This window comes from Pristiophorus japonicus, chromosome 22 (assembly GCF_044704955.1).
Source record: "Pristiophorus japonicus isolate sPriJap1 chromosome 22, sPriJap1.hap1, whole genome shotgun sequence".
In the NCBI taxonomy this organism is placed as follows: domain Eukaryota; kingdom Metazoa; phylum Chordata; class Chondrichthyes; family Pristiophoridae; genus Pristiophorus; species Pristiophorus japonicus.
In genome coordinates, this window is record NC_091998.1 from 61,686,769 (window position 1) to 61,700,150 (window position 13,382).

The window sequence follows — 13,382 nt, forward strand, 5'->3', positions numbered from 1 at the left end:
GGCCACCTTATACGCATTGATCTTTAATTTGATATTCTCCTTTATTTCCTTGGTTATCCATGGCTAGTTATCCCTTCTCTTACCGCCCTTCTTTTTCACTGGAATATATTTTTATTGAGCACTATGAAAGAGCTCCTTAAAAGTCCTCCACTGTTCTTCAATTGTGCCACCGTTTAGTCTGTGTTTCCAGTCTACTTTAGCTAACTCTGCCCTCGTCCCACTGTAGTCCCCTTTGTTTAAGCATAGTACGCTCGTTTGAGACACTACTTCCTCACCCTCAATCTGTATTACAAATTCAACCATACTGTGATCACTCATTCCGAGAGGATCTTTTACTTGGAGATCGTTTATTATTCCTGTCTCATTACACAGGGCCAGATCTAAGATAGCTTGCTCCCTTGTAGGTTCTGTAACATACTGTTCTAAGAAACAATCCCGTATTCATTCTATGAATTCCTCCTCAAGGCTATCCCGTGCGATTTGATTTGACCAATCGATATATAGGTTAAAATCCCCCATGATTACTGCTGTTCCTTTTTCACATGCCTCCATTATTCCTTTGATTATTGTCTGCCCCAACCGTGAAGTTATTATTTGGGGGCGTATGAACTACGCCCACCAGTGACTTTTTCCCCTTACTATCTCTAATCTCCACCCACAATGATTCAACATTTTATTCATTAGAGCCAATATCGTCTCTCAGAACTGCCCTGATATCTTCCTTTATTAACAGAGCTACCCCACCTCCTTTCCCTTCTTGTCTATCTTTCCGAATTGTCAGATACCCCTGTATGTTTAATTCCCAGTCTTGGCCACCCTGCAACCACCTTTCTGTAATGGCCACCAAATCATACCCATTTGTAATGATTTGTGCCGTCAACTCAGTTACTTTATTTCGAATGCTGCATGCGTTTAGGTAGAGTGTTTTAATACTAGTTTTTAAACCATGATTTTTTGTTTTGACACCTCCTGCAGCCCCTTTTATATTCATACATATTGTCCCTTCCTATCATCTTGTGGTTTACACTTACCCCAGTGCTACTCTGCTCTGTTGCCTCCTGCCTTTTGCATTCGTTCTTGAGATCCTGTTCATCTGAGCCCTCATCCATTCTAACTAGCTCAGAGCCCTCTCCTATGTTCCGAATACTCCTTGCATTGAGGCACCGAGCTTTCATGCTTGCCTTTTTATTACACTTTGACCCTTTAGAATCTGTCTAACCCAGCCGTACTGAGTTGAATGATCAGCCCTGATCTTATTGAATGGCGGTGCAGGCTCGAAGGGCTGAATGGCCTGCTCCTGCACCTAATTTCTATGTTTCTATGTAAATATATTCAATGATCTAGCCTCCACACCTCTCTGGAGCAGAGAATTCCATAGATTTACAACCCTCAGAAGAAATTTCTCCTCATCTCTGTTTTAAATGGGCGGCCCCTTATTCTAAGACTATATCCTCTAGTTTTAGTTTCCCCTGTGAGTGGAAATATCCTCTCTGCATCCACCTTAAGGAACAGATCCCTCTTTCATAGTACTGGTGCCTGTGCCCCATGAATCAAAATCCTTCCTTCCACACCACTCTTTGAGCCACACATTCAACTCTCTGATCTGCTTGACCCTATCTCATTTTGTCCATTGCTCAGGTTGTAACCCAAAGATTTGAGATTCTGCTTATTAATTTGGACCGTTGTTCCTCAAACCCCCTCAGGAAAACATCATTCCTAGTTCCACCTGTCATTGGTTCCTACATGGACCACGACAACTGGATTCTGTCCCTCCGACTCAAAGTTCTTCTCTGGCTGCGAGGAGATGTTCTTAACCCTGGCAACCGGGCAGGCAGCACAACATTTGGAACTCCCAGTCACGGCTGCAGAGAACAGTATCTATCCCCATGACTATACTGTCCCCTACCACTGCTGCATTCCTTTTAACTCTCCCACTTGACTGTCCTCCTGTACCACAGTGTCACGGTCAGTTCACTCATTGAGCGATAAGGGAGTAAAGGATTATGGGGAGCGGGCAGGGAAGTGGAGCTGAGTCCATGATTATCTTATTGAATGACGGAGCAGGCTCGAGGGGCCAAATGGCCTACTCCTGTTCCTATTATGTTCTTATGTTCGACCTTGCAGATTCTGCCCTCATCCACACAGGCAGCAAGAACCTCATACCTGTTGGATAAGGGCAATGGCCGATGCTCCTCCAGTACTGCACATGGGGTCCCCTTACCTGCCTGACTTGCAGTCACACCCTCCTGTCCCTGGCAACTAACCAGACTAGAACATTTCCTAATCTAAGCGGCGTGACTGCCTCCTGGATCAAAGTGTCCAGCGTAATGTGTGAATGGTCAGGAGCAACTTCATAGAGCTGTTCTTAACTGTTCTTAAATCCTTTGAAAAATAGGCTTTATCAACTATAGCTAATAAGTATCTCTGTCTATGTTTATTACCCTAGCCACATAAGTTGCACTTTAATCACTCATGACTTTGACATCATGATGCATCACCAACACTTATTTCCTCACACAAGCGCTTTTTGCATCAGAAGACCAGCTATGCGTTCCTTTCACAACACTTCAGACTTGTCATATTTATAGTGGAAAACCTGTTGCTCCAAGATACAAAGAAGTTTGAGTGTTAAACTTTTAACTCTCCACGCTGTCCAACAGATTGCAACAGACTTCAGGAGGACATAGACAGACTGGTGAAATGGGCAGCAAGAATGAGGAGGCAATATGATTATATGGTACAATGTTTAAGGGGGTGCAGGAATACAGAGGATGTATGCAAACATCTTTGAAGGTGGCAGGATAAGTTGAGAAGGTTGTTGAAAAGGCAAATGGGATCCTTGGCTTCATTAATAGAGCGATAGACTACAAAAGCAAGGACATTTTGCTAACCCTTTATAAAACACTGGTTAGGCCTGAACTGGAGTATTGTGTCCCACCTGTGACAGGGTCTGTGGCTCTAGTATTGGACTGTTCAGCCACCAGAGAACTCACTTTGGGAGTGGAAGCAAGTCTTCCACGATTCTGAGGGACTGCCGATGATGATAATGATGATGATGATCAATTCTGGGCGGCACATGTTAGGAAGGATGTCAAGGCCTTGGAGAGGGTGCAGAGCAGATTTACTAGAATGGTACCAGGGCTGAGGGACTTCAGTTATGCGGAGAAACTGGGGTTCTCCTTAGAGCAGAGAAGGTTAAGGAGAGATTTGATTCTAAATCATGGAAGGGTTTTGGATTTTGGAGTAAATAAGGAGAACCTGTTTCCTGGGGCAGGAGGGTCGATAACCAGAGGACACACATTTAACGTGATTGGCAAAAAGAACCAGAGGCAACATGAGGATTTATTTTTACGCAGCGAGTTGTTGTGATCGGGAACGCGCTGCCTGAAAGGGTGGCGGGAGCAGATTCAATCGTAACTTTCAAAAGGGGATTGGATATATACTCGAAGGGAATACATTGGCAGGGGACAGAGCAGGAGAATGGGGCAAGGAATGGCTCCTTCACAGAGCCGGCACAGGCTGGAGCGGGTAAGTGGAGCTGAGTCCACGGCCAGATCAGCCGTGATCTTGTTGGGTGGCGGAGCAGGCTCGAGGGGCTAGATGGCCTACTCCTGTTCCTAATTCTTATGTTCTTATAAATGTTGGGGAAGTCCAGAACCAGGGGTCACAGTCTAAGGATAAGGGGTAAGCCATTTAGGACCGAGATGAGGAGAAACTTCTTCACCCAGAGAGTGGTGAACCTGTGGAATTCTCTACCACAGAAAGTTGTTGAGGCCAATTCACTAAATATAATCAAAAAGGAGTTAGATGTAGTCCTTACTACTCGGGGGATCAAGGGGTATGGCGAGAAAGCAGGAATGGGGTACTGAAGTGAATGGCGGTGCAGGCTCGAAGGGCCGAATGGCCCACTCCTGCACCTATTTTCTATGTTTCTATGGAGAGGCTGAATGGATCATTCTCTGACTGCAGCCGGGGAGCGGCCTGTGGGGCAGGGAGCGGCTGCACACCGCCTAGCTTTGAGATTTATGAATGATTACATTAGAGTTCCACATTTGATGCAGGAAGAATAAATACATCTTTAAAGAAGGCAAAGGCTGGAGCAGCAGTCGAATGTAGTTCGAGCGCTGTGATTGGTCGGTGACGGGGCTCGCGGTTCGAGCGCTGTGATTGGTCGGCGGACGGGACTCGCGGCCCGAGCGCTGTGATTGGTCGGTGACGGGGCTCGCGGTTCGAGCGCTGTGATTGGTCGGCGGACGGGACTCGCGGCCCGAGCGCTGTGATTGGGCGGAGCTTTCCGCTGCGGCGGCGCGGGCTTGCGGCCTAGTCGCGGATTCCTCCTCCCGCCTCCGGTAAGAGTGAGAGGGCCCGCGGGTGGGTGAGTGAGTGCGGCCCCCCAGCTCTCCGCCCCTCAGGGCACCGACTCCGGCCGGGGGTCGGGGAACAGAGAGCCCGGGCGGTGCCGGCGCCGGCCCTCTGTCCCTCTCTGGGCCCCCCTGTCCCTCCCCGGGCCCCCCTGTCCCTCCCCGGGCCCCCTGTCCCCCCCCCCCCGGCTTCGGGCCCCCGGCCCCCTGTCCCTCCCCGGGCCCCCGGCCCCCTGTCCCTCCCCGGGCTCCGGGCTCCCTGTCCCTCCCCGGGCCCCCTGTCCCTCCCCGGGCCCCTCGGCTCCGAGCTCCCGGCCCTCTGTCCCTCCCCGGACCCTCGGCCCCCCGGCTCCGGGCTCCCGGCCCCCTCTCCCTCCCCGGGCCCCCTGTCCCTCCCCGGCCCCCTCGGCTCCGGGCTCCCGGCCCTCTGTCCCTCCCCGGACCCTCGGCTCCGGGCTCCCGGCCCCCTCTCCCTCCCTGGGCCCCCGGCCCCCTGTCCCTCCCCGGGCTCCCGGCCCCCTCTCCCTCCCCGGGCCCCCGGCCCCCTCTCCCTCCCCGGGCCCCCTGTCCCTACCCGGGCTCCCGGCCCTCTGTCCCCAGGGTCAGGCCCAGACTGTGTTGCTTCAGTATTTTTTGGGAGAGGAAATGATCAAAGAGGCTGCTGGAATGCTGGCCTTTATAACTGGAGACCTGGAATGTAAAGGGGTAGAAGTTATGCTGCAGCTGCACAAAGCCCTGGGTAGTCCACACCTGGAGCACCGTGAGCAGTCCTGGGCACCGCACCCTGGGGAGGAGATGGTGACCATTGTGTGCAGCGCAGGGTCACCACAATCTCCCCGGACTCCAAGGGTTACATTATGAGGAGGGATTACATCCCCGGGCTTATATTCCCTGCAATATAGAAGGTTAAGGGTAGTTTGATTGAGATTTTTAGGGTTTTATCTCTAGCCTCACAACCCCATGAGATGTCTGTGCCCCTCAAATTCTGCCCTCTTGATCATAATTGCTCCACCATTGGTGGCCATGCCTTCAGCTGCCTCAGCCCTAAGCTCTGGAGCTCCCTCTCTTTCCTCTTTTAAGACACTCCTTAAAACCTACCTTTTTCACCAAGCTTTTGGTCATCTGCCGCAATTTCTTCTCGTGACTCGGTGTCAAATATATCTGTTTTGTCTTGTAACACTGCTGTGAAGCTCCTTGGGATGTTCTACTAGGTTAAAGGCGCTATATAAATACAACTTGTTTTGAAAGGAAACAATAGCATAGATACAGAGAAACATTTTTTCGCTGGGACAGAGTTGAGGACGTGGGGACATAACCTTAAACTCCGAGCCAGGCCATTCAGGCGAGACGTCAGGAAACACTTCTTCACACACAGGGTGGTAAAAGTATGCAACTCACTCCCACACAAAGCAGTAGACGCTAGCAGAATGTATAATTTTAAATCCGAGCTCGCTGGATTTTTGCCAGCCCAAGGTTATTAAGGTGATATGCAGCCTGGGTGGGTGGAGTTAGTTCACAGATTAGCCATAATCTCATTGAATGGCAGAACAAGCTCGAGGGGCCGAATGGCCTCCTCCTCTGTTCCTATCACAGCCTACCTTAGGGGAGATAATGTTGTCTGTAATTACACCTTGCTGGAGAAATGTCGGTCTTCATTCTCCTGCCCCATTTCTCTCCCCTTTCCGAAGGATGCTGCCCCTGCTGGGGTTCAGCTCCACAGGATGATCACTCTCTCTGGGACCCAGCCCAAGTGGCTAATGTCCATCTGTGATTCTCGGCAGCAAATGTCAGCCGGATATTTAACCGTGAGACCGTCTCAGCCCAGCCTGGTGTACGGGGCCACGGAGCGTGCCCAGGGGACAGAAGCCCTGGCTAATTTCCCCAGGGGTGGCCAGACCAGTGCTGCAACCATCAGTCAGTCTGAGAGCAGTAGCAGTGACTGGTTTTTCTAGGTCAATGAAACGGTCTATAATTGTGAGGGAGTTGCTGTGTTGTGAGGTAGCACTGAACGTTCCTTTCCCTTGGCTAGACTGGGCTGCTTGCGATGCCGGAACACTCTGATGTCAGCCTGTCTCCCGTGGAGCGCGTGCGGGCTCTAACCAAGAAGGGGAGTTCTGTGGACGTAAACGATGATGTACCTCCGCGGAGGTACTTCCGTTCCGGAGTTGAAATGATTCGAATGGCCTCTGTTTACGTGGATGAAGGCAACCTGGAAAGTGCATTTGTTCTTTACAACAAGTACATAACGTAAGTCCCCCGACATCACCGAACTGTGTGACGCTGTTCAAACATGGGCTTGGGTTTTTGGAGGAGGCAGCTATGGCTCGCTCGGTGGTTGTGGTCTCGGGCGGGGGTGTAACCGATTGAGCCACGGCTGCCACAAGCAGCATTGTAATAGATACACGCTGCACCTTGAAACCAGCGACACTTGCAAATTACAGCCTTCAATGCCCCTCGTCCATATACAATATAAAACACCGACCACGCAGGTCAGAGCGAGGTGGCAACGGGTGAAAGAAATGGCTTTTGTGCAATGGCGATCTCTTTACCCAGCATCCCTAGCAGCCGAGAAACCGCTCTATCTCACGGATTGAATGCTCGCACGACACTGTCCCAGGTTTAAGTGCTCACAGGCCTCTGTCCTGGGGATAGAGGGGTTTCTCTGTTGCTCTGGATGCTGGGTAAAGAGCTCTCCATTCTAGCGGTTTACATTCAGGTGCCCGTTACGCTGGGCTCTGTAATTTCCTGCCTGAGGCCCAGTGACAACACCCTCAGCGCCGCAGAGAACCGGACCAGTTGTTAGGGACTCTGGGGAAAAATTGAAGGCTGGGGGCGGGGAGCGGGAAGCTGGGGGCAGGGAACGGGAGACTGGGGAAAAGATGGGGGGAGAGCGGGGGGGGGGGGACTGGACTGGGGAATGTTGGCGTGATGGGGACTTGCAATCAGGTGTCATGTGATGAAACCTCCAGGAATGCCTCCAACCAGAACTGCCACCCCGTGACATCTCGCTCCACCGGTACATCAGGTGCTAATAAGCTGCCAACGGCCTCCTATCCACCCCTGTAATTTCCTGCCTGAGGCCTAGTACACTGCAGCACATGGAGGGAGGGGGTCAATGACAGGGGTCAGCAAGACATTAATTCCCCCAATTCCCCCCCCCCCCCCCCCCCCCCCAATTTGGCTGGGATCTCCTAGGCACTTACAGCAGCCACTGCGCGCCGTGCAGCCTGCCAACGTAGCAGATCCCCAGATCAGGGCATCCCTCCCACGATGGCGATGAACTGGGAAATCCACCGAACAGAAAATGAACTGAAATAATATCCCGCTGGGCTCCAGAATTAGGCACGATCCCAGGTGAGGGTGAAGAAAGAAGAAACGCTGCAGGAAATGCAACCAATCCCGGGATATTTGGCTTATCCGGCTTAGTGTACGTGCAATGACCATTCTGAAAATTAAGACCCTTTGGGTGTCCCCAACGTGCGGGTTTCACTGTACTTCCAGTTGGTCGAACTCCCCTGGCAGTTTTAATGAAACTTGAATGTATTTCGTGTCCAAGAGCTGCCTCTGTTAATGGCATGCTTGCCGCGTGTGTGTCTCGCTCTGTCCCGTGTACTGTGTGTCATTGTTGTTTCCTGCTTATTGCCCAGGTTGTTCTTGGAAAAGGTGCCGAAGCACCGGGATTATAAAACCAGTGTGATACCGGAAAAGAAGGAAACAATAAAAGTAAGAATCTCTTCATTTAGCGTTTGATTGCAATGGCCGCGATACTCGCTCTGCTTGGAGTACAGAGACGATTCACTCGGCTGATTCCGGAGATGAGGGGATTACCTTATGATGATAGATTGAGTAGACTGGGTCTTTACTCGTTGGAGTTCAGAAGGATGAGGGGTGATCTTATAGAAACATTTAAAATAATGATAGGGATAGACAAGATAGAAGCAGAGAGGTTGTTTCCACTGGTAGGGGACACTAGAACTAGGGGGCACAGCCTCAAAATACGGAGGAGCTCATTTAAAACCGAGTTGTGAAGAAATTTCTTCTCCCAGAGGGTTGTGAATCTGTGGAATTCTCTGCCCAAGGAAGCAGTTGAGGCTAGCTCATTGAATGTATTCAAGTCACAGATAGATTGATTTTTAACCAATAAGGGAATTAAGGGTTACGGGGAGCGGGCGGGTAAGTGGAGCTGAGTCCATGGCCAGATCAGCCATGATCTTGTTGAATGGTGGAGCAGGCTCGTGGGGCTAGATGGCCTACTCCTGTTCCTAATTCTTATGTTCTTATGGAATGTGTTCTCAGTCTTGCATCTGTTCGACCTGGCTGACTCCCGGTAGGGTATGCCAACCTCTCCGAATAGAGCCAGTTTCTCCTGCAGTTTGAAAAGAATGACAGACTTGCCTTTCATGACCACCGGATGTCTCAAAGCACTTTACAGCCAATAAAGTACTTTTGGAGTGTAGTAATGCGGGATACGCGGCGGCCAATTTGCACACAGCAAGCTCCCACAAACAGCAATTTAAAATGACCAGATAATCTGTTTTTGTTATGTTGATTGAGGGATAAATAACTCCCCTGCTCTGCTTCGACATAGTGCCACGGGATCTTTTACGTCCACCTGAGAGGGCAGACGGGGCCTCAGTTTAACGTCTCATCCGAAAGCCGGCACCTCCGACAGTGCAGCACTCCCTCAGCACTGCACTGGAGTGTCAGCCTGGATTTATTTTTCTGTCTGCTCAAGTTCCTGGAGTGGGACTTGAACCCACAACCTTCTGACTCGGAGGCGAGTGTGCGACCCACTGAGCCACAGCTGACACTGTTTGGCTGCGACGTCAGGGCTCCTGGCTGTGTGGGATTTGTTCCATTCACGTTGCGGGGTGGACTGAGGACGTTGGGTGAGCAGGAAGCCTGGACCTGAGCCGTGAGCCCCTTGTGGTTGGAAAGGATTGTCTGGCGGGCAGTGAGGGCCGAGCATGCGGGCAAGTGCGAGGTGTGTCTCGGCGTGTCCAGAGACAGACGTTAGATATTACCCGACATTCTCTCTCTCCAGCCGTTCTGTCTCTCCGTGCTGCCTGGATCAGCATGTTCTGTGCAAGCACCCATCCCAACATCGATTGCCACAGTGTGGGGGAAGTAGTTCCTGCCTTGATGCATTTGATGAGTTAAGAAATCGCACTTGCAGGAAATGGGAATAATACAATAAGTCAGTGGTGTAATGGTTGAGTTTTTCTCAGTCCGTTATATTCAGAAGTAATGGGTGTCTTTTGTTGAAACCAGCGAGGATGGACAAAGTGCGCTTTGTACTATGACCGAGTACAATGTCCGCACTGTGTAGCTCTCCTCAGCACAGTAACTGCCGGGACAGAACAGTCCCAGTATAGTAACTGGGACTCTTCAATGGGATGTTGCAGACAGGCTAAGTGAGTGGGCTAAAAATTTGGCAGATGGAGTATAATGTTGGAAAGTGTGAGGTCATGCACTTTGGCAGAAAAAAAATCAAAGAGCAAGTTATTATTTAAATGGAGAAAGATTGCAAAGTGCTGTAGTACAGCGGGACCTGGGGGTACTTGTGCATGAAACACAAAAGGATAGTATGCAGGTACAGCAAGTGATCTTGGCCTTTATTGAAATGAGGATGGAGTATAAAAGCAGCGAAGTCTTGCTACAGCTATACAGAGTATTGGTGAGGCCACACCTGGAATACTGCACACAGTTTTGGTTTCCATATTTACGAAAGGATATACTTGCTTTGGAGGCAGTTCAGAGAAGGTTCATTAGGCTGATTCCGGGGATGAGGGGGTTGACTTATGAGGAAAGATTGAGGAGGTTGGGCCTCTACTCATTGGAATTCAAAAGAATGAGAGGTGATCTTATCGAAACGTATAAGATTATGAGGGGGCTTGACAGGGTTAATGCAGAGAGGATGTTTCCACTGATGGGGGAGACTAGAACTAGGGGGCATGATCTTAGAATAAGGGGCTGCCCATTTAAAACTGAGATGAGAAATTTCTTCTCTGAGGGTTGTAAATCTGTGGAATTCGCTGCCCCAGAGAGCTGTGGAAGCTGGGACATTGAATAAATTTAAGACAGAAATAGTTTCTTAACCAACAAGGGGTTATGGGGAGCGGGCAGGGAAGTGGACCCGAGTCCATGATCGGATCAGCCATGATCATATTGAATGGCGGAGCAGGCTTGAGGGGCCGTATGGCCTACTCCTGCTCCTATTTCTTATGTTCTTATGTTTTTAATGTGATGTTCTCTTTGAGCTGTGCAGCCACGCAATGCGTTGGAGCTCCCGTGCAGCCCCACGCTGCTCTGGAGCTCCTGTGCAGCCAGCTCACTGGCTGTTAAGCATGGAATTTTAATTGGGCACAGTCGAATTGCCCGCTGATACCGCCCCGAGCATACATGAAGAATGGGGTTATAGGTGAGGTTGCACAGCAAGCACCCGTGGCACCAAACCCCAAGAGTCAGCATCTACAAGGAGTGGTTGGGGAGGGGCGGGGGAGGAGGATTTAAAGACCCAGTCTACAGTTTGCCCGCTGCGTATGGATGATGCCCCCCCCCCCCTCCTCGAGTGGCCCCATTAGTTCACACGGGCAGGAAGAAGGGTGATGTGTGGTTGAGGACGTTTGTTGACATTGATGGCAGGCATTTGCAAAGTAAGTTTCGCTTTAAATCTTGCAGAAAATCAACTTGCGATTTGCAACCAGAAAGAGAATTTTAAACCTGGGGGAATAATTTCAGAATCATTCAGAGTTTCACAATTTGATAAAAGAAAATGAAAGACTTGCATTTATATAGCGCCTTTCACGACCACCAGACGTCTGAAAGCGCTTTACAGCCAATGAAGTACTTTTGGAGTGTAATATTGTGGGAAATGTGGCAGCAATGTGATAATGGCCAGATAATCTGTTATTTGTTATGTTCATTGAGGGATAAATATTGCCCAGGACGCCAGGGATAACTCCCCTGCTCTTCTTCGAAATAGTGCCACGGGATCTTTTACATCCACCTGAGAGGGCAGACAGGGCCTCGGTTTAACGTCTCATCCAAAAGACGACACCTCCGACAGTGCAGCGCTCCCTCAGCACTGCACTGGAGTGTCAGCCTGGAGTGGGTCTTGAACCCGCAACTTTCTGACTCCGAGGCGAGTGTGCTGCCCACTGAGCCACAGTTGATAATCGAGACAAGATGTTATGCTGCCCTGTTTTGAGAGTTGCAGTGCTGCAAGATGGATTCTCTAAGTCTGGATGTACAGACGATGAGTTCGGCTTTAATTGAAACAGCAGGTTGTTAGCGAGCCACTCCCAGTCAGTCACTCACCCTGACACTAGGCTACTCGGTCTTCAGCAGAGGAATGAGGAAAGTATGAGATGTGTGTAATGGCGGACGGATGCACTGGGGTATCTCGCTGTGTCTCACCTGGTGAGTGTGGTGGTGGCGAAGCCAGTTTGCCCCTGTCCTTGCCCCGATCACCCATTACTATACTCTCTCTATAATGCTGTGTTACAGCGGTCAATACTCGCTCTAGTTTATTTTTGGGTGGGCAGCCCCTTCAATGTTGCTGACTGACCCGTTCAAATTTCCGTGCACGCGCATATTTTCCGTTCAGAAGCCGGTGAGCGGGATCTCCAGACCGCACAGCTCAAAAGCAGCATTGGCAGCGGTGTTTGTAACATGGCCCGCAGGTGCTTTCCTCCACCCTCTGCAGCCTCTCTGCTCTTTGTACTGCCCCCTCGCCGGCGATGATTAAACGAGGAATTGACTGTTTCGAGGGAACCCCAGGCACAGACCTGGTTCCTATCACTCCACGCTGGAGCGCCCTGACCGTAAGCAAAGTGTTTGTTTGTATTGTGGGTTTGTATCACCGGCTTGGCATACAGCACTACGTGCATAGTCCGCACTCTGAGTTGCAATGCGGTGGAAGGGAGAATGCCAAACAGTGTCATATATCAGACTCTTGCTTTTCTTTTCCCTGTGCGTGTGGTAGAAACTAAAAGAGATTGCGTTTCCGAGGGCCGAGGAACTGAAGAGAGAGCTTCTGAAGCGATACGAGGTCGAGTATGCAGATCACCAGGAGCTGCGGGTAAGTAGGACGCAGCACAGAAACCAAAAAGAAAGAACTGCGTTTATATAGCGCCCTTCACGATCACCATATGTCCCAAAGACCTGCATTTACGTAACATCTCAAAGTGCTTTACAACTGATGAAGTGTAATCACTGTGGTAATGTAGGAAACGTGGCAACCAATTTGCACACAGCAAGCTCCCACAAACAGCAATGTGGTAATGACCAGATAATCTGTTTTGAGGGATAAATATTGGCAAAACACCGGATATAACTCCCCCCTGCTCTTCCTCGAAAATAGTGCCATGTCAGTGGAGTTGAGCCCATGATCTTATTGAATGGCAGAGCAGGCTCAAGGGGCCAAATGGCCTGTTCCTGCTCCTATTTCTTATGTTCTTATGTCATCTTTTACGTCCACCTGAGAGAGTAGACAGGGCTTCGGTTTAAAGTCTCATCCGAAGGACCGCACCTCTGACAGTGCAGCGCTCCCTCAGCACTGCACAGCCTCGACTTTTGTGCTCCAGTCTCTACACAAGCTGTTGTTGCTTTATATCACTGGGCAGTCTGTCCCGATCCTTGCTTTGGACCATCTGTAGCCTTGCCCACAAGAGGCCAGGTTACAAGAGCAGCTGCCTTTTGTGTAGAGGAGCCCAGGCAAACACTAACAGCCGGGAACCCGAGATATGGACAAAAAGGCACACCGTGCTGTCACTGCGGAAGACATGTATTAGCACTAGCTGATCACCAGTGGCATTGCTCACAGGTCACCTGGGGGCCAGGAGCTGGCTTCTGATTTTCTGCTAGCCTATCCTATCTGGCGAAATGGTCTAAATCAGTCCTGAGGTTAATCGCACGTTAATTGCTGTTGCTAATGGAAACATAGAAACATAGAAAATATGTGCAGGAGTAGGCCATTCGGCCCTTCGAGCCTGCACCGCTCATGGCTGAACATGCAAC

General features: G+C 50.3%; 1 protein-coding gene across 1 annotated transcript in view; it reads left to right on the plus strand.

The window, feature by feature from the left end:
- Window positions 1–4,259: 4,259 nt before the first annotated feature.
- stambpa (STAM binding protein a) overlaps window positions 4,260–13,382 on the plus strand; it is a 28,722-nt gene continuing 19,599 nt past the window's right edge. The window contains exons 1-4 of the mRNA XM_070866235.1: window positions 4,260–4,349; window positions 6,391–6,608; window positions 8,009–8,084; window positions 12,349–12,444. Coding sequence (XP_070722336.1) covers window positions 6,406–6,608; window positions 8,009–8,084; window positions 12,349–12,444 — 375 coding nt within the window. The 5' untranslated portion in view covers window positions 4,260–4,349; window positions 6,391–6,405. The remainder of the gene's footprint in view (window positions 4,350–6,390; window positions 6,609–8,008; window positions 8,085–12,348; window positions 12,445–13,382) is intronic.